General features: G+C 38.6%; 2 protein-coding genes and 1 long non-coding RNA gene across 4 annotated transcripts in view; 1 reads left to right on the forward strand and 2 right to left on the reverse strand.

Moving 5' to 3' along the window:
* The window catches only part of PI4KA (phosphatidylinositol 4-kinase alpha), a 54571-nt gene that overhangs the window by 19957 nt on the left and 17565 nt on the right, over nucleotides 1-17049 (reverse strand). For both annotated transcript variants that reach the window (XM_071445437.1, XM_071445436.1), the window contains exons 19-25: nucleotides 15764-15814; nucleotides 2500-2608; nucleotides 1883-2019; nucleotides 874-1007; nucleotides 624-706; nucleotides 280-350; nucleotides 38-162 (exon numbers count right to left, since the gene is read on the reverse strand). In XM_071445437.1, coding sequence (XP_071301538.1) covers nucleotides 38-162; nucleotides 280-350; nucleotides 624-706; nucleotides 874-1007; nucleotides 1883-2019; nucleotides 2500-2608; nucleotides 15764-15814 — 710 coding nt within the window. The remainder of the gene's footprint in view (nucleotides 1-37; nucleotides 163-279; nucleotides 351-623; nucleotides 707-873; nucleotides 1008-1882; nucleotides 2020-2499; nucleotides 2609-15763; nucleotides 15815-17049) is intronic.
* Nucleotides 3947-12812, forward strand: SERPIND1 (serpin family D member 1). Its single transcript, XM_071445438.1, has 5 exons — nucleotides 3947-4100; nucleotides 6099-6967; nucleotides 10532-10805; nucleotides 11725-11869; nucleotides 12309-12812. Exons 2-5 carry the CDS (start codon nucleotides 6115-6117, stop codon nucleotides 12498-12500), a joined length of 1464 nt encoding a protein of 487 aa, XP_071301539.1. The 5' UTR covers nucleotides 3947-4100; nucleotides 6099-6114; the 3' UTR covers nucleotides 12501-12812.
* On the reverse strand, nucleotides 11048-12314 carry LOC139598712 (uncharacterized). Its single transcript, XR_011681990.1, has 2 exons — nucleotides 11945-12314; nucleotides 11048-11889 (listed from the first exon to the last, which is right to left on the reverse strand). It is a non-coding gene; the product is annotated as an uncharacterized lncRNA (long non-coding RNA).

Here is a 17049-nt window from a genome sequence, read left to right on the forward strand (position 1 = left end):
GTCATTGTGAAAAGAGAAACATGAAATCTATACTCACTTGTCTACCAGCCCAGATAAGTATTTGTCTGCAACTCTCCTGATCCTCTTGTGAATGTGGTTGAAATTCACCAGCAAGAACTGAGCATGTCTCTCCAGCTCTTCCTCATTCTCCTTAGTTTTAGGCTAAAAAACATGCCAAAGAGAAGTATGAAGCTCCTAAAGGAACAGACAAACTCACTTTCATAAACTGAAATGAGAACATTTATACAAATTCAAAATTTTAGTTGCCAGATAACCTACTTTATCAGCCATCATTGTCAGGAAAGCTTCAAAGACCTTATCAGCAACAGCTATCACACACTGCATCATGCCTGAGGAATGGAGAGAAGTGACAGATTTCATTGTCAAAATTACATTTGTTTTATAAACCAGGCTTAACAGTTAAAAAGTGTTTATGTTTACTCAGCCAATATTGAACTTGTTTCAAAACAAAACCAGTGTTCTTGGCAAGAATAAAGCAGCAGCAATCTGGTGAACATGATTCATTTTGTTATATAGCTGCTTGATTTGCTTCTGCTTTGCAGGCCTGGAGATAATTGCCTCATACCTCAAGTTGAGAGGAAACCTAGACAGGTAAATCTTACCAGATTTGTCTTTCTGAATTGCTTTATCTTCAAAATAGCAAAACATGACTTGGAAGCGATCTTGGTCAGTTGAACGTAGCACCCTAGGGAAGGAGAGTTTTGTAAGTTGGCATGTTTGGGGTTTTGTTTATTTGTTTCAGGTTTTGTTTATTTCAGATTTTGTTTGTTTCAGGAACTAACTGATTGGGTTTTTTTTAGGGTTTTTTTGCTGTTTCATAAGTGAAAAAATGAAATATAGATAGACACAAACCTCATATACTCCAGGCGGTAAACAGAAAGGAGATAGGTGGACATGGCAAAATCCAATTTATTGATCAACGCTGACACCTCTGGAGGAGGATCCAAGAGATTGATGATGGTGCTCCGTAATTCATTCAATTCAGCCTAGAGATGAATACAAGAACTTATCTGAGGTGGGAGTCTTGTATTAGAGTTTGTGTCCTCAAACATTCATTCACCTATTTGTTAACATTTCAACCTTCACAAACAATATGTCAGGATGCTTCTGCCTACAGACTCAGACCAACCTCCCCTGACTCAGCAAGTCACAATGCTTCAAATACAGAACAGAATTCAATCTGGAGTCAAGCTTCTGGCAGAAATAATTGGTACTTCCCATGCAGTTATTCCAATGAAGAAATACAATTCTTACACTAAATGCATGCAAGTTTGACCAACATCAGCACTGTCCAGCTCCTGAAACCTCATGGACTTGTGCCAGTCTTTGGTGTCACAGAACTATGTATCCAGGCACAATGCAGATTTCTGTATTATTTGGGAGCCAAAGGGATTTCATAAGCCAAAAAGAGCCCTTGGGCAAAATCTGTCCTGTAAAATCTATCCTACAAATTCTAGGGAGAGAGAAGAATACCAGTATCAAGCCAGAGCAATCTCAACATTTCTTTGAAAGCCTGAATGTGTTTTTTCCTTTCAAACTTTGTTGATTTTCTTTTTTTAATCAGTGCAAGTTTTGTCAGGTACAAAATGGATGAAAAAGCACTAAGAGGCTCCATCTCCACAAAAACTTGGTTTCTACACCTAATCAAGGTGGTGTTGCTATCCCTCTAAACACTTAGGTCCATAAAACTGACCCCAAGTTACTTATGCACCCTGATGTCAGAAGAATAGCATAACACAACTGCTTTTCACTAATAGGAGGCAGGTTGAAGGGGTGTGCTATTTCAATATATCACAGGTACCATGTCATTTAACACTGGCAGACATAATGGAAGGAGGTAATAGAAGAAATTAATTCCTACAGAAGTCACGGTGTCATTCTTCATGGCAGAATTGTACTGCAGAACAGATCGCAGTGGCTCTTTGCTGGGAAAGGTGAGTAATGGAGACTTGGTGGCAATTTCACACACACCTTCATACCACTCTTCTGGCCAAAGACCTGGAACAGAAGTAGAAAGGTGGAATGAAGCATTAAAAAAAAAAAAAAAATCAAGTTTCACAAAGTTACCTTTACCAAGCTTTGCACTACTTCTAGGGCAGATTTTTCATGCTCTTAAGCACAGACACTCAATGCACATGATCCATGTTCCAAACTTAGTAAGTGTACTTAGGTGAAGTTTCTACTTAATTAACATTGTACCCCATGTGTCTTATCTTCCATTTCAGAAATCTGGCTATCAAAACTCAGAACTAAGGCTATTAGGAATAAAACTAAGTACAAGTTGTATTGTGCTGAATCTGACAAAAAAAAAAACACCTGCAAAGATTTAAAGAAATCCCACCAGAGAACTGTCATGTAAGTTGTTTCCTTTGAAGTCTCTATATGCCTGTATTTTTTCTACCAGCTACTGGGAATGGTTTGCACAGAGTTGTACTTAGTTTCATCAAAAGTTGAAATGTGAGCAGCAATGCAGAGTACCTGATCCTTCCACAGCAAATCCCATCAGCACCGAATACAACCAGAAATCGCGGAACAGCTTCTGCAGCCTGGGCTTGGCCTCCTTGATGGGTGGCAAGCGTCTAGTGAGCTACCAAAGAGATAAAAATTAACATCAGAAAATGGTGGGAGTTAGAATAAATTAACTCCACACTAAGAAATCAACTCATGTACCTTCTTTACTATGATTTACAAAGGTAATATTCTTTGTCACCTGTGAAAACTAGCATTATATTGCTATTGTTATATTATAGAAATTAAGTTCCTTTTGGAGAGCTGAAAGGCTAACTTTGAGATGCCTGAAGTAAGAATTTCCTTTGTTTTACACAGGAATAACACCATGCTGATACAGTAACCTCTGAGGAGAATACATAATACTAGTATACTATCCACTGCAGGGAGGAAGAGACCACATGGTCCTTTAAACTGTCCCAAGGACAATGGCAGGCAGCTTTGCTTCAGTGTAAAGGAACTCCAAACCAAATAAATATCAGTCAAAACCACTTCTGGTTGCTATTGTTTATCAGCTTTGTGGAAATACATTGAGGCACCAATTGGGGATCTTTCATTGTTTGCACCCACGCACAGAATGACATCAGTTCTGAAGAATTTACTATCTAAACAAGAAAGTAAAAGAGCATTATTTTCAACACACTTATTAAAATTCTCTGGTTCTTTTTGCACAAACAGCTGCTACCATTGGAGGAGCAGTATATCCTCTCAGCCAACATGATTTACAATTTTAGATAAATTTATATAACAAAGATCATAGTGTGTTATCCTAAAAAGAGTTAAAGCACAGGCAGTGTAAAAAAAGTAAAAGAAATTGTCCATTAAACCACAAGCTTTATTCAATATGACTGTATATTACTACTGTAAACTTTATTAACAAAATGTTACATTCTAACCTAACTTGAAGAAGTTTTCTCTAACCACAATAATTCTCTCAAGATATGAGTGCCAGCAGTACTTCAGTGAAACCTTACATAAAGCCAACTTCAGATGCATTTGTAAATCATGAGGGAGATTAGTCATTTAAAAAGGAAAAGCATTAAAAAAATCTCTCTATTATAATAAAATCAGTCTGAGTTTAAGCTGGTGAACAACACTATGGTAAAAAGCTGTTTGTGCAATGGAAATCTTTGCACCAATACAACACCAGCTGAAGAAACCCCATCACAACCACAGAGGCCTCAAACACATTTGCACTAAGATGCTCCCCCCGTCCCCATTTCAGCACAAACAGCAGCTACATGGCTTTTCCTGTCATTAACAGTCAAGTTTATGTGCATGCTTGGCTTTGAAACTTTACATACACACTGATTTTTGCTCAAAGATCTTCCTCAAAAGGGAACAAGTACCTGCAAAGCTATAAAAGTAGTTCAACAAACAACAGAGAATTCAGCAGAGATCACTAGGCAAGGGAGGGATTTTGGCTGACGAAGTAAGTTTAGCAGTGTTTGGTTTAGAGAATGTTTACTTTGGGAGATACACAAAAAAGCAGCGTCAAAGTTCAGATTTAAACCCTGCTGTTCCCTTTACTTGAGCTTTTCAACACATCCTTCCCGTACAGTGGCTTAAAGGTAAGCTTCATTTACCTCTCCTGTGATTTTGGGTAGATCTCACCAAAGACATATATATTGCAGAGAAGGGAGAAGTTTTGCCTGTGTAAGTGCAGCTGAGCAATAACTGAAGTTTGGTGAAGATGAGAATGTAAAGTTGGGAATACAGACAGCAAATTCTGCTGTGCCAAGAGAGAAAATGTTTATCAATGGTTACTGGACAGAGTATCTCAGCCCTAAGGGCCTGACTTCTGGGGGCGGGGAAAAAACAAATGAATTTATGGAGAAACAATAAGAAAAAGACTGACTCGAGATGCTCAGTCACAGTGTAAAACAAATTCTTATTTGGATACTTTCTGCAAAACAATGTATTCTTTTATATGGGAGGATCACCTTAAATGGTTTTAGGATTTAAAGCAAATTAGTCTGGGGGAGAGTTTCAAAAACTAATCTGTCAGCTCAGTTATTTCAAGCCTGTTACAACATGTTTGAAAATATTTTCCTTCGAGGTTTTATTCACTGATATACAGGTCAGTGAACAGGTACAGGTATGTGAACCTTTATACTTTGCACAACAACTCTCTTTCCTAATTTAAAAAGCATTTTAATCAACACCTTAGTGAGATTTTCATTTTAACTGTATTCAGTATTTTGTCCTGTATTATATTGTAAATAACTGTCTTTTACTCAAGAAAGTGTATCAATTGAGATTAACTTTATAAATTCATGAAAAAACTTTTTAGTTAAGTCTGAGCAAAACCCCTGGCCTGGCATTCAGACACCCATTCAGTTTCAGGTAACAGATCTATTGAACACCTGCATTTTGATCTCTGACTGTTGCAGGAGGCAATTACACTTTTTCATATATTTTTAAGATCACTTTACTGCACTCAATATTATTGTGAAAAGTCTCTCAGACCTACTTCTTGGTGGAGGGTTTTACAGCTGAGTAAGTCTGATGGAGTCTCTTAAAATATATACTGAAGAAAATTCTTGATTTAAAAAATAATTTTAAAATGCAGTACTCAATGTCTTCAGTAGATGAAGAGATTGATTAAGTTTCCCTAAGAAAAATGCAGGTTCTACTTAAATGTATTCTCAAACAAAAAAAGTGAGGTTACAAATCTACAATTGGGATCATAGTAACCCTAGAGAAACAAAGCTCTGAAGGGAGCCCAGAGAGACTTCACACCATGAAGAAAACAGAGAGCACTAAGAGTTCTGCAGTGCTACAGAAAAGTGAAACAAAACATAACTAAGCCAAAAGCAGAATCAAGCCAATCCATTACAAAAGTGGCAGATGAGGACAGAGAGCTGCAGAAAGGGAGCACAGACATTGAGTAACCCGCCCCAGTAAGGCCCTGAGCAGGCCAGGAGAGGCGTTTATGCCCAACTCTCCCCCCAGTGCAGCCCCACGAATGGTGCTCAGTGCAAACTCGCGTCCTTCCACATGCCCAGATCGCCCTTATTCACCAGATTGCTGCCTTGCTTTTCCAAAATACTCCCACAAAATTTCCATTTTTGTTGTAGCTACAGGATGTTTGTTTTTCAAATTTTTCAGTGCATCTCAGCCTTCTGGTATGTTTCTGCAGGGGATTTGATCAGCAGTCCCTGTTCTTCCTACCAAGCTCAAATCTTCAAACTTAACTTCACACTGTATTTTCAGCACACACTACTCACACAGTTAGTGCACAGTTCAAGTGTAACAGTTTAAAATAAAGGGTCCCACATATTCTGGGTAATGAGTTTGTAACTGTTGAAATATGCCAGTAATGACCATTTGTATGGGAGGAGGTCAACCAATTCTTTGGCAGGCTGGAGGCATTGTGTAAGCAAAACCAATTACCAGTAAAACAGACTTACCCATCTAACTGACATCTGTTCCACTAAAATACAGTGCTGTCGAATAGGGTAACTATAGATCTGCTGCTGCCACAGAAATCAGCATGAACCTAAAATCAGGGAATAGATAACTAAAATTCAATTACCCTTGACTCTCTCAACTGTGTTGTTTTCCAGGCTTTCACCAGTCAGAATGAAGTTCCTATTTCAATTGCTTTCCTTCGCTCTCATCATAACCTCCACATTTTGTGGAGTCAAGGACGTCACTGAGCACTTTGAAAGCCTTAAAGGTGCACAGCCACATGAAAATGGGACTTACATGCCAAACCTACCACTCGAGTTCCACAGAGAAAACACCATCACTAATGACTTGATTCCTGAAGAGGAGGAGGAAGAGGACTACCTAGACCTTGACAGGATACTGAATGAAGATGACTACAGTGATGTTATTGATGCTGCCCCACACATGGTTTCTGAAGTTCAACAAGGAAATATTCTTGAACTATTCCAAGGCAAAACCAGAATCCAGCGCCTCAATATCCTCAATGCAAACTTTGGCTTCAACCTTTACCGCAGCGTGGCAGACAAGGCCAGCTCCTCAGACAATATTATCATGGCTCCTGTTGGTATTTCCACTGCAATGGCTATGATTTCCCTGGGCCTGAAGGATCAAACCCAGCAGGAAGTGTTATCAGTTCTTGGCTTTCAAGACTTCATTAATGCCAGCAGCAAATACGAGCTCATGACCGTTCACAACCTCTTCCGCAAACTCACCCATCGGCTCTTCAGGCGCAACTTCGGCTTCACGCTGAGGTCTGTCAATGACCTTTATATCCATAAAGACTTTTCTGTCCTCAATGATTTCAAAACCAACATGAAAACATACTACTTTGCTGATGCCCAAGCAGCTGATTTCTCAGATCCCAGTTTCATAGCCAAAACCAACGAACGCATCTTGAAGCTGACCAAGGGATTAATAAAGGAAGCTCTTGTGAATATAAACCCTACAACACTGATGATGATTCTTAATTGTCTTTACTTTAAAGGTAAGACTCTATTATTTCAATCTCAGTGATGGATTTTCTCAGTTTGCAATGCACTGCCATATGTCATTAGAAATCCCAGACAGAATTAAAGTCTAATGTACACTACAAAAAACCTACAGACTCTCTCATTAGGAATCTGTATTATTACCCCAATTTTGCCTGTTTCTGTAGCACAACAATGCTCTGAAGTTATTGCATACATACAGCAAATGCTTACTACTTCCAAAACCTTAATGACTCACAGTGAGACAGAAAGACAACATATGCATGCAGAATAGCCCCAGAAAGCATAAGCTTGGTAAAAGTACCAGATGGGGAGGTATAGATGCATATGCAAGTCATTAGTCACATTTAGTCTTGGTGTCACTGGAATGCTACAGGTCGATTTCAGTTAAAGCACTTAACATCTCTGAAGCATTCAGGACTCATACAAATGACTACAAAGAATTTCAGCTTGAAGGAAGCAATTTTTTAATATGATCAGAGCGCGATCCTTGTTAACAAGTCCATACAGGGGACCTAAGAGAATAACCAAACCACTGCTCTTCTACAACTAAAACCAAAAAACATTCACTACATGGAAAATCTCAGTTAATTCAGCATGAATGGTCTGCTGATATGGGCTCCTTCATGCATTAGTAAAGGCTGAACAGTTAAAGAGGCTTGAAGTAGACTCTTCAATATATTCTTATTATAAACCCTTATTTTCCATGTCTTTACATTTAAACTAAGAGCCTGTGGTGAGATTTTCAAGCTAAGTTATCTGCCTCAGGTTGAAAGACTGTTAGTTTTTCAACCAACTTTTAAAATTACATTAAATGAGCCAGAGGTGGGAGGTGTCAATGAAAGAAGAACTGAGGATAAAAGGAAATCTGTTTCTGACTGTTTAAGATGAAAATCAAGTGACTTAAAACACAGGTAAGAAAAGACAAATTACCCCAAAAGGTAACAGTGTTTGCAAGTACAACACACTCCTTTCCATAATTCATAAAGGAGTTTATTTTTCCCCAGTTATGTTCCTGCTTCCAGGAAACAAAGGCCTCTCTTACACCTGCCATCTCAGCAGGTTATAGAAGCAACATTCCTATAAATGTACCTTTTCCCACTCACTTGCAAGGAATTACATCCTAGAATAATGCCACTTAGCCCTAAAAGAATCTGAAGCAATCATTAGCACTAAATCCAGTAATCTCCTATTCTCAGGTACCATCCAACAGGCACTCACTTGTATCCTTGATGACATCCCTGGTGATCACATCATATTAAATACAGGGCTTTACTGCTTGTTAAACCTTCCTAAGAAAAGGACTATACAAATTGAAACAGATACTTTTTTTTTCATAATTAGGTGAAATTTGAAATACCCTTTTGCTTAATTCTGAAATTTTTACTTGTGCCATCTCAAAATAACAAAAAAACCACAAAAATAGACAGTTATGTTATTGGAACTCTTGAGCCATCAAGATTAAAAAAAACTTCAGGGTTTTTCTTCTGTCCTCTTAGTCCAAATTACCTTGGTGCCATCTGCTGAAGGCTGTAATTTCTAACCCTCAAAACAGAGATCAATTCTCTACTGCTCTCATTCTTTTGTCTTACAGTGACAGTCACTTGAGAATTCTGCTTTGAGTGGAACTGAACTTTTTAAAAGCAAGTTCTGCTCCTAGGTTTCTTAGTTTCCACAATACTCCTTCTAACATGCCAAATTTTGTCCACACCTTTCCATTTGCACTGTTTGTACCACTGCAGAAAAGTTCTGTTAAGCCCTCAGGACTCACCTGTAAGCATTTCCAGATATACAGAGATGCTCAGTACAAGTGAGATTGAGTAGTGGGATACTTGACAAACAGTGTGAGGTTTCCATCTCCTTTTATATTAAAGACCATCAAGAAACTATTGGAAATTATTTATGTTGGTAAGAAGCACATTTTATCTTGTACAGATGTCCAGCCTGCTCCCCATCTGCACAGTTCTGAATAATCATTTGAGATTCCTACCAAGTAGGACTTGGTTATTTTAGCCATGACAGTTCTGGTAACTGACAAATGGAGACAACAATGGACACAACATCTCAATGGAGACAACATCTGCCACCACAGATGGATCCAAAAGACATCTAGGGGGAAGATTCAAAACAGAAAGTCACAGAAGTCATGAAGTGCCAGCTGGTTTCAGCTGGCCACACAGCTCCTGCTGGAGATCAGTATTCTACCCCAAGACAAACACATTTGCAAAACTGAATCCAAGAAAAATGTTCCCCAGCTCCTCTCTTTCATCAGGAAGAGCTGAACATGTCTCCCACCCCTCAGTGAATGGCAGAGCTGCTGAGGCTTCCCTGGCCCACAGCAGCCCCATGTCTTTGGACAGCTGGAGTCCTTCACCTGTGAATTCTGCTCCCTGAAAAACAGCCAGATACTGGTTTGGGTTTTCCTTGGGTTTTCCTTGGAAGTGAGACTATTTGTTTGGGAATAGCATAATCCATTTTATACCCCATACCTTTCAGACTACTAACCACAGTCTGATCACTCCTCAAACTGGTCCCTATCAGCCTGACCTGTGCAGGAACTGTTAGAATGAAAGACAGACTTAAGGCTTTTCTTTTCTTATTCACAGTAAATCTGGCAAAGTCAGACTAAGGAATCAATTAAGGTTATATTGCAGGCTCTCCACACAGTCACATTGCTCACATGCTTGCCAATGATGATCTAAATTCCTGAGTTTTTACAGGAAATACTGGTAACCCTACTTTCACTATAATCTTCCAGCTCTGTCTGCCCCTTAAGAAATGATGTTTATTCCAGAGCCACAGTTCTATCAAACGACCAATAGAACACTGCATTTAAAAAACCTTCTTTCCAACAGTTAATAAATACTTCTGGTATCCAGAGTATGTCCACATAAAAAGCTTAAAACCCCGATGGCAAAGCTTTCTGGGCTGCAAAATGTGTTGGACTGCATTATTTGGGCATAAACTTGTCAGATTTCAGCACATCTACAGGAGCCTGTTATCCCATCCAACTGGACCATAGAATTGAGCAGTCAACACCCCAATTCTTCAGGTTAAGACAGAAAATGAACCATTCTGAATGGACTAAGGTAACATAATGCCTTCAGCATAGCACCTTTATGCAAAACAAATACAGCCCTTGCTTAGCTTGATACAGCACTAACATTCTCCAAAGAGGTGCCTTCAGAAATGGATTCCAGCATCACAACTCTCAGAAAACACAGCTGGGTCAGCTGTTCTGCTAGAAGCAAACCCATCTGTTTAAATTTCAAGGTTCCTCACAGGGAAAAATAATACACACCAATCAAATTCTTATTTCTGGTTTGTGTTCACCTGCTTTTCTAATTCAGAACACTCAAATCAGCCCAATGGCAAGTTGAAAGCCAGGAATTTCAAAGTCACTTTAAAACTTGTCTTCTAATTCAGGCTCCACTGAAATCAATAATCTCCTACAGTAAATCCCAATCCAACTGACTTAAAGCTTAGTGTAAATCTATTCTGGGAACATTTCATTAAACAGCCACCTAGGGGTTTATCTGTCTTCTGCCTTGTATGAGCAGGAACTTGGGAGAACAAGTTTCCAGTGGAGATGACCACGAAGCGAAGTTTCCGGCTGAACGAGAAGCAGACGGTGAAGGTGCCCATGATGCAGACCAAGGGCACCTTCCTGGCTGCTGCTGACCCCGAGCTGGACTGCAGCATCATCCAGCTGCCCTTCGTGGGCAACATCAGCATGCTCGTGGTGCTCCCACACAAACTGGCTGGAATGAAAGCCCTCGAGAAGCAGATCACACCTCAAGTGGTGGAGAAGTGGCAGAAGAGCATGACAAACAGGTATCTGCTGAAAAGCACATCTTGGTAAAGTCTTTATGTATTTTCTTGATGAGACTCATGAGGGTTAAGTAAAGCATGCAGAGGATAATATATTTTGATAAAAAATATGGAAAAAAACCCTCCAAAAATGGATTTATTGAATTAAAAAACAGGACTGGTGATCTCTCAAAATTAAAATACCATCAAGAAATCAAGGATGACTGAGGTAGAAAATTGTAATGAAGTTTCAAAATTCTTTCTATTAAGTATTTAATGATGTAGATTCAAAGAAAACATTCTTACTGATTAAGTTTACAATGAGGAAAAACAAGACTGTGAAAATAACATTATTCTGCACCAATAATCTCGGTCACATCAGCTTATGTTCCATTCAGCACTGAGCATTTCAACAGAGCTGGGTGTAAAAGGAACACATTCCATAATCAAAGGACATTGCAATTATGGGAGAGGAAAAACAATAAAGCCTCCCTTGGCAAAGATGACAGGTGTATCTGCCTTCAGACTTGATAAAAGGAGATGATTTGATGTGCTATCCAGGAATTCAACCTATTTCTGTTGTACACGATAAGTGACAAATCTCCAGTTTAGTACTTCGGAAAATCTGACAGCTCAACACTTGTTACAAGCACGCACTGAACTGCTCAAAGTCACATACCTTATACACATAAATAATGCAAATCATTATAAATGAAGCATCAAATTGGCAAACAAACAGTTTTCACAGGGGAATTAATTTGTTAAAGCAGTTTTAAAAGTCATGATGCTGAAGTTTTGAAAGCAAAAGTATAGTCCTGTATATCTGTGTCCTGCTTGCTGGAAACAGCAAAAAATCCAAACCATACAAGGTCTGTAGAGCAAAGGAGTCATGCACAGAAATATCTGCTTAGTCATTTTTCCTTTTTGTGTTTATTTTTACTAGAACAAGAGAAGTGGTTCTGCCTAAATTTAAGCTGGAGAAGACTTATAACTTGATTGATTATCTGAGATCCATGGGAATAGAAGAACTGTTCAATGGAAAAGGAGACTACTCTGGCATATCAGATGAGAAGATCACCATTGACAGGGTATTTACTCCTCACTTCACCTCCTCTCTGATTAAACTCTATCACCATTGACAGGGTATTTACTCCTCACTTCACCTCCTCTCTGATTAAGCTCTATCACCCAAAAACATGGCAGCTCAGTAATAATATTACACAGTAAGCTAAACCAAGATTTTTTTCCTCATCCTTTCTGGAGGATATAGCAGGGAGGATTGTGGGTTTGCCCTTGTCTATTCACATAATGAAGCACATGTTTAATCAGATGCAAAAGCACTAAGAGTGTTGTGGTCAGTCAGGAACAGGCTTCTCCCCAGAACAAACCACAAAGGTTTTGGTGCTGTGTAGGGTGACCAGCAGGGGTGTGGGATATGGAGCAGGGAAGGCTGTGAGCACATCATTCATTTACTTAGGAGAGCCTCAATTTCTCTGATTTGTTTTCCTGTTTTGTTTCTCTGAACAGTTCAATCACCAAGGCACAATCACAGTGAATGAGGAGGGCACAGAGGCTGCAGCAATAACCACGGTGGGGTTCATGCCTCTCTCCACCCAGATCCGCTTTGTGGTGGATCGCCCGTTCCTGTTCCTGATCTACGAGCACCGCACCAGCTGCCTCCTGTTCATGGGCAGAGTGGCCAACCCAGCCACGTCTTAAAAACAGAGAACATCCTCCAACACTCTGTTACACATGGGCTGTGTAATTAATCATATGTTAAAATACCAGTATCATAAAGGAAAATTTATTGTCGTATTAGCCAATACAAAAGTCACTGGTATAAAAAGAAAATGTATTATCTACAGGTAGTTTCTCATGAGTGGACTCACAGCAGCAGATAATTTGTCTGCAATTAGTGTCATGTACTGATACAAGTGTATTACTAGCAAAAAAAAAAATCACAAAGTACCTTACACTTTGTGTTTTGCAAGTGTATAAAATGTAATCAATAAAGTGTTTAGACTATCTGGAGTCTTGAAATCTAGCTCTAAATTTGTGCTAGGATGTCTGTTTATAAATAGGAGTAAGGAAATCCTGAATACCTGACCAGCCATAGACACATAAGTCTCTCCTGGGCATTTTACACAACCTAACTTGAAACAGATCAAATTTCAGTCTCCATTCTCTCTTTTGCTTGCATCATTTAATGTTCAGTGAATACATACAATGTGTATTAACATTCAGACTGATGCACACAATGAGCCTCATGGACCAGTGTATGAAGTATGAGGAGACAGAAATGTCTTGGAGGAATGAAATACTAAGGGACCCACTGCTTTTCCCTGATCTAACTTGTATTGCTTCAATACTTCCTCTGATCTTCATTGGTTCAAGAGGTATCAGAATTATGCCAGCCTGATAAATGATATAAATATCTTCAGAATAGCCTTTAGAGGGAAAGCAGTCAGCAAAATGCTCTTTTCACTGGCTCAGTATCACCTAATCCTCTCTAGAAAAAAAGCCATTTATAGAAATCACTCTGTTAATATTCCAGTGCACTCTCCATGCTTGATTTAATGGACAAAATCTTTCAAGTCACTGCAAACTTTCTGAATTGTTCTGGTAACAACACAAATTCTGTTCAAACGTGTCACATTTGAAAATGAGAAGATTTACCCACACTCTGTAGAATATCACTGCCTACCTGGTACAAGGAACAGAGCTGCACCATACATTCAAATTATTAAAGACAATGAACATACTCACCTCTGCATACCTTACTTTACATCATACCTTTTAAAAAATGTGTCTCATAATCCAGTGAGAGTATTTTTATTAGTTTCTGCAATATCAAATACTGTACCAATCTATCCATGTACATTATAAGTTTGTCTTATGTTAGCAAAAACACACAAGTAACCTTTAAACCAACCATTATTTTAAGAATTAGGAATTTTCTTAAAAAGGTGGTTTTCCAGTATTAAGTTTAACTTGTTGATTTAATATTGCTTTTATATATTGCTGTTTGTAATTTTGCATCTACTCCAGTTATATGCTCTATGCACAAAGCTTTTCAAGCTGCCAGCCAGTGAAATACTGGTATTTGATGATTATGAATGATGAAGAGCTGACACTGAACAGGAAACTCAGATGTTTTCCCCTATTCCTGTCTTTTAAGTCCATCAGGTGATAGACAATTTTCAGTACTGGAAGTACACAACAGAAATTAACATTCATATACACATTTTATTGTTTTATCTGTATGCAAAAAGGAAAGCATATACAAAAAAGAAAAGCATATGCAAAAGCTTAAATATTCATGCCCTAGGTTTAATTAGTCTCTCAATGATTGAATGAGCTGGAGCATCTGCAATATGGGTTTTGGGGGACTTAATTATTCAAGGCAAAGAGGTCAAGCAGAAAAGCAAATCAGCTACTGCTCAAAACTCATGATCTTCATACATTGTGCAAGAAAGTCAAATATTTGCTTCAACAACCATAATGTAACCATTAACTCTTGCTTCAGATTCTGGCACTATCTGACTGCATTTAAAGGTCACATTGGTTAAGAAAAATGCAGTTATCCCCAGCTATTCAGAACAAATATACCATCAATAAAAATTTGAAACAGAAAAGTAATTCCATAAGTTATACATTAAGTCTCTAATAAGCACTAATCTTCTCTCAATATGCAAGGAATGGTCCTGCTTGCACTCAAATCAGCATCACTGACAGCTGAAAAATGCCACCCACGAGAACATCTCAATGCAGGACTAGCTGACTCATGCAAAACCTGAGCAACTATTGAATAAGAGTGATCCAAGACATTTATAAACACATTTCTTTAAAGTTAGGAACTGGTCCTTGTGATCACTGCTGAATTTGGGGAGGGCTGATGTACAAAACCAGTGGAAGAGATATGGGAAGGAAAGGAACAGTCCTCTGATCTTTAACTAGTGCTAATTTTAGACTGATCTCATTGACAAACTTCAGTGAAGGGGTTTGAGGGGGCAGAGTATGAAATGAATTCTTTTTTCCTGCCTGTTAATGGATGTGCAGTATGAACAAACTACAAGCAGACATCCCTACTGCAAGCATGGGATATGTTTTTCCCTTTCGTCCCAGCAGCTGTGCAGGAAAAGTTCCAGAGAATAATTCAGCTTCAAGAGGGAAACAAGCAGCATGATGCCTTTTGTCCTTCAGGAAGTTTGTCTATGGATCTTTCAGATGTGACTGTTTTTTGTAAAAGCTACAGCAGTTAGGCAAATAGACCAACTGACCTGGTAACAAGCCTTGGATGTATCAAATTTTCCATTGGAGATCCAGATCTACAATTTTTTCCTGAATTAGCACTTGCACTTTGTTAAAAAAAATGGGTTTTTTCCCCAGAAAAAAATTATATCCAAGAGTGAACACAGATATGCTTTAGAATAAATGAGTCTGGCATGGACATCAGTGTCCTTGCACATTTCCTAAAATGCTTTCAGCCTGACAGTCAATTCTCATTTCAGAAGACATGGGACACTTACCCCCTTCTTTATCAATGATTTTTTTTTTCCTTTTAAGAAGCAGAATTCACTTTGGTGCCAAATTATTATTTATTTTTTACTTTGTTTCTGTTAATTTTTGCTTTTCACTTCCCCTCAGGCTGCAGATACGTGCTGTTTATTACACTGCAGGCCAAATATTAATCAAAGTAATATTCCCTGCAGTATCATTTAGCTCAAGAATCTCCTGAATTCATGGCTTGAAACAATCTAACCCTGAATCACAAAAGATTCTTTATTTTCAAGAGATTTGTCAGTAAATGAATGTTCCCCTCCCTTAGAGCTAGGTGCATTATTTTACATTAGTACTACATTTCTCCTGGATGGTAACCTCTGCACTACAGTCAATCAAAGCATTTTGCTTGAAATAGCAGCAGTATTTCATAAATGCAAAAAAAATTATTGTTTGCAACAACTGATCCATTGGATACTCACCACAGCAATGACAGGAATAAGCACACCCAGGTTCCCTGCACTACTGGAGGCCTGAGAAGAAAAAGGAAATGCTCAAAACATCTACAAAAGCATTTCTAAAGTATTTGCTAAAAGACATATTTCAAGCATCAAACATTGCAATTACAATTCTGTATCTTGCAAAGAGATGTGCACAGGGTGGTCAGGAGAGCACCCATGAAATCCACAGGACTCAAAACACCCTGGAATCTTTTAACAAAGCTTTTCAGGTTTTCCTCATGGACTACTGAAGGGGATTTTTTTTCCCCTGTTAGCACACAGTCTGCAAATATTCAATAACTGCTAGAAAAATGATCACATTAAATGGGTGGCCACAAACAAGTAACAAATGTTTACCAGAAGTTTCATTTTACTATCAAAATGAAGCCAAAAATAACAAGCCTGTAAAAAGACATAATTTCCAAGAATTTATTTAAACAGGAGGAGCAGCCTTTTCCATTGAAATATAAGAAGCATACGGAAAACACCAATTTCCTTTGGCTTTTTAGGACTTTTTAAACTGCAGCTATACAAGTGTGTTTGCTCTTGGCCAAGTAGAGTATTAAATAATTGAAAACATTCACTGTGCACAGCACATCATTTCTCACCTTTTCTGATCAGGGAAACAGTGATGGCACAGACACCACACTGAGACATCTCTCTGAGGTATTTCCCACCTCCCATATCCCTCCACACTAGATTTGGGAAAGAGGGAATGCTCCAGTTCCCTCCTTACAAGAGAGTGCTGGCCCCACACAGATGAGGCAGGGAAGATGTGCTAACAGGGTACAGCTTTGCATGAAGTGGAATAAACCAAAAGGAAGCAATTTAGAAAAGCAAAAACAAATAAGAAGAGAGCAATAGAGAAACAAAGCCAAATAGTCTGCAGATGAAACAATAACGGTACAACCCAACCAAAACAAATTTCAGTTATCTTTCCTGGAGAGTCAAGATAAAGCAAACAAAAGATGGGTCTTAAAATATTTTTGAAGGGAATAAAATAATAGCACAGAAGATACTCTAAGGGGTAGGGACAACTGGGAAAAGTCACCATGGTTTTTTGTTAACTTCAGGACAATCCACTGCATGTGACTCACTGCTTCAGAGTTAGAGCAGAGACACAAACTAACTGCAATAGCCAGAACCCAGCAGAACTACACAGTTTCTGTAGAAAACCCACTTTTCTAGTAGCACTTTTTGTTAAAAAAATATCAGCATATCAGCTTCTTTATGATAATACATGGCACTGAGGCTGAAAAAGATGGACT

The sequence above is a fragment of the Agelaius tricolor genome, unplaced genomic scaffold (genome assembly GCF_023055355.1).
Source record: "Agelaius tricolor isolate 1412-34295 unplaced genomic scaffold, bAgeTri1.0.p SCAF_20, whole genome shotgun sequence".
NCBI classification, from domain to species: Eukaryota; Metazoa; Chordata; class Aves; order Passeriformes; family Icteridae; genus Agelaius; species Agelaius tricolor.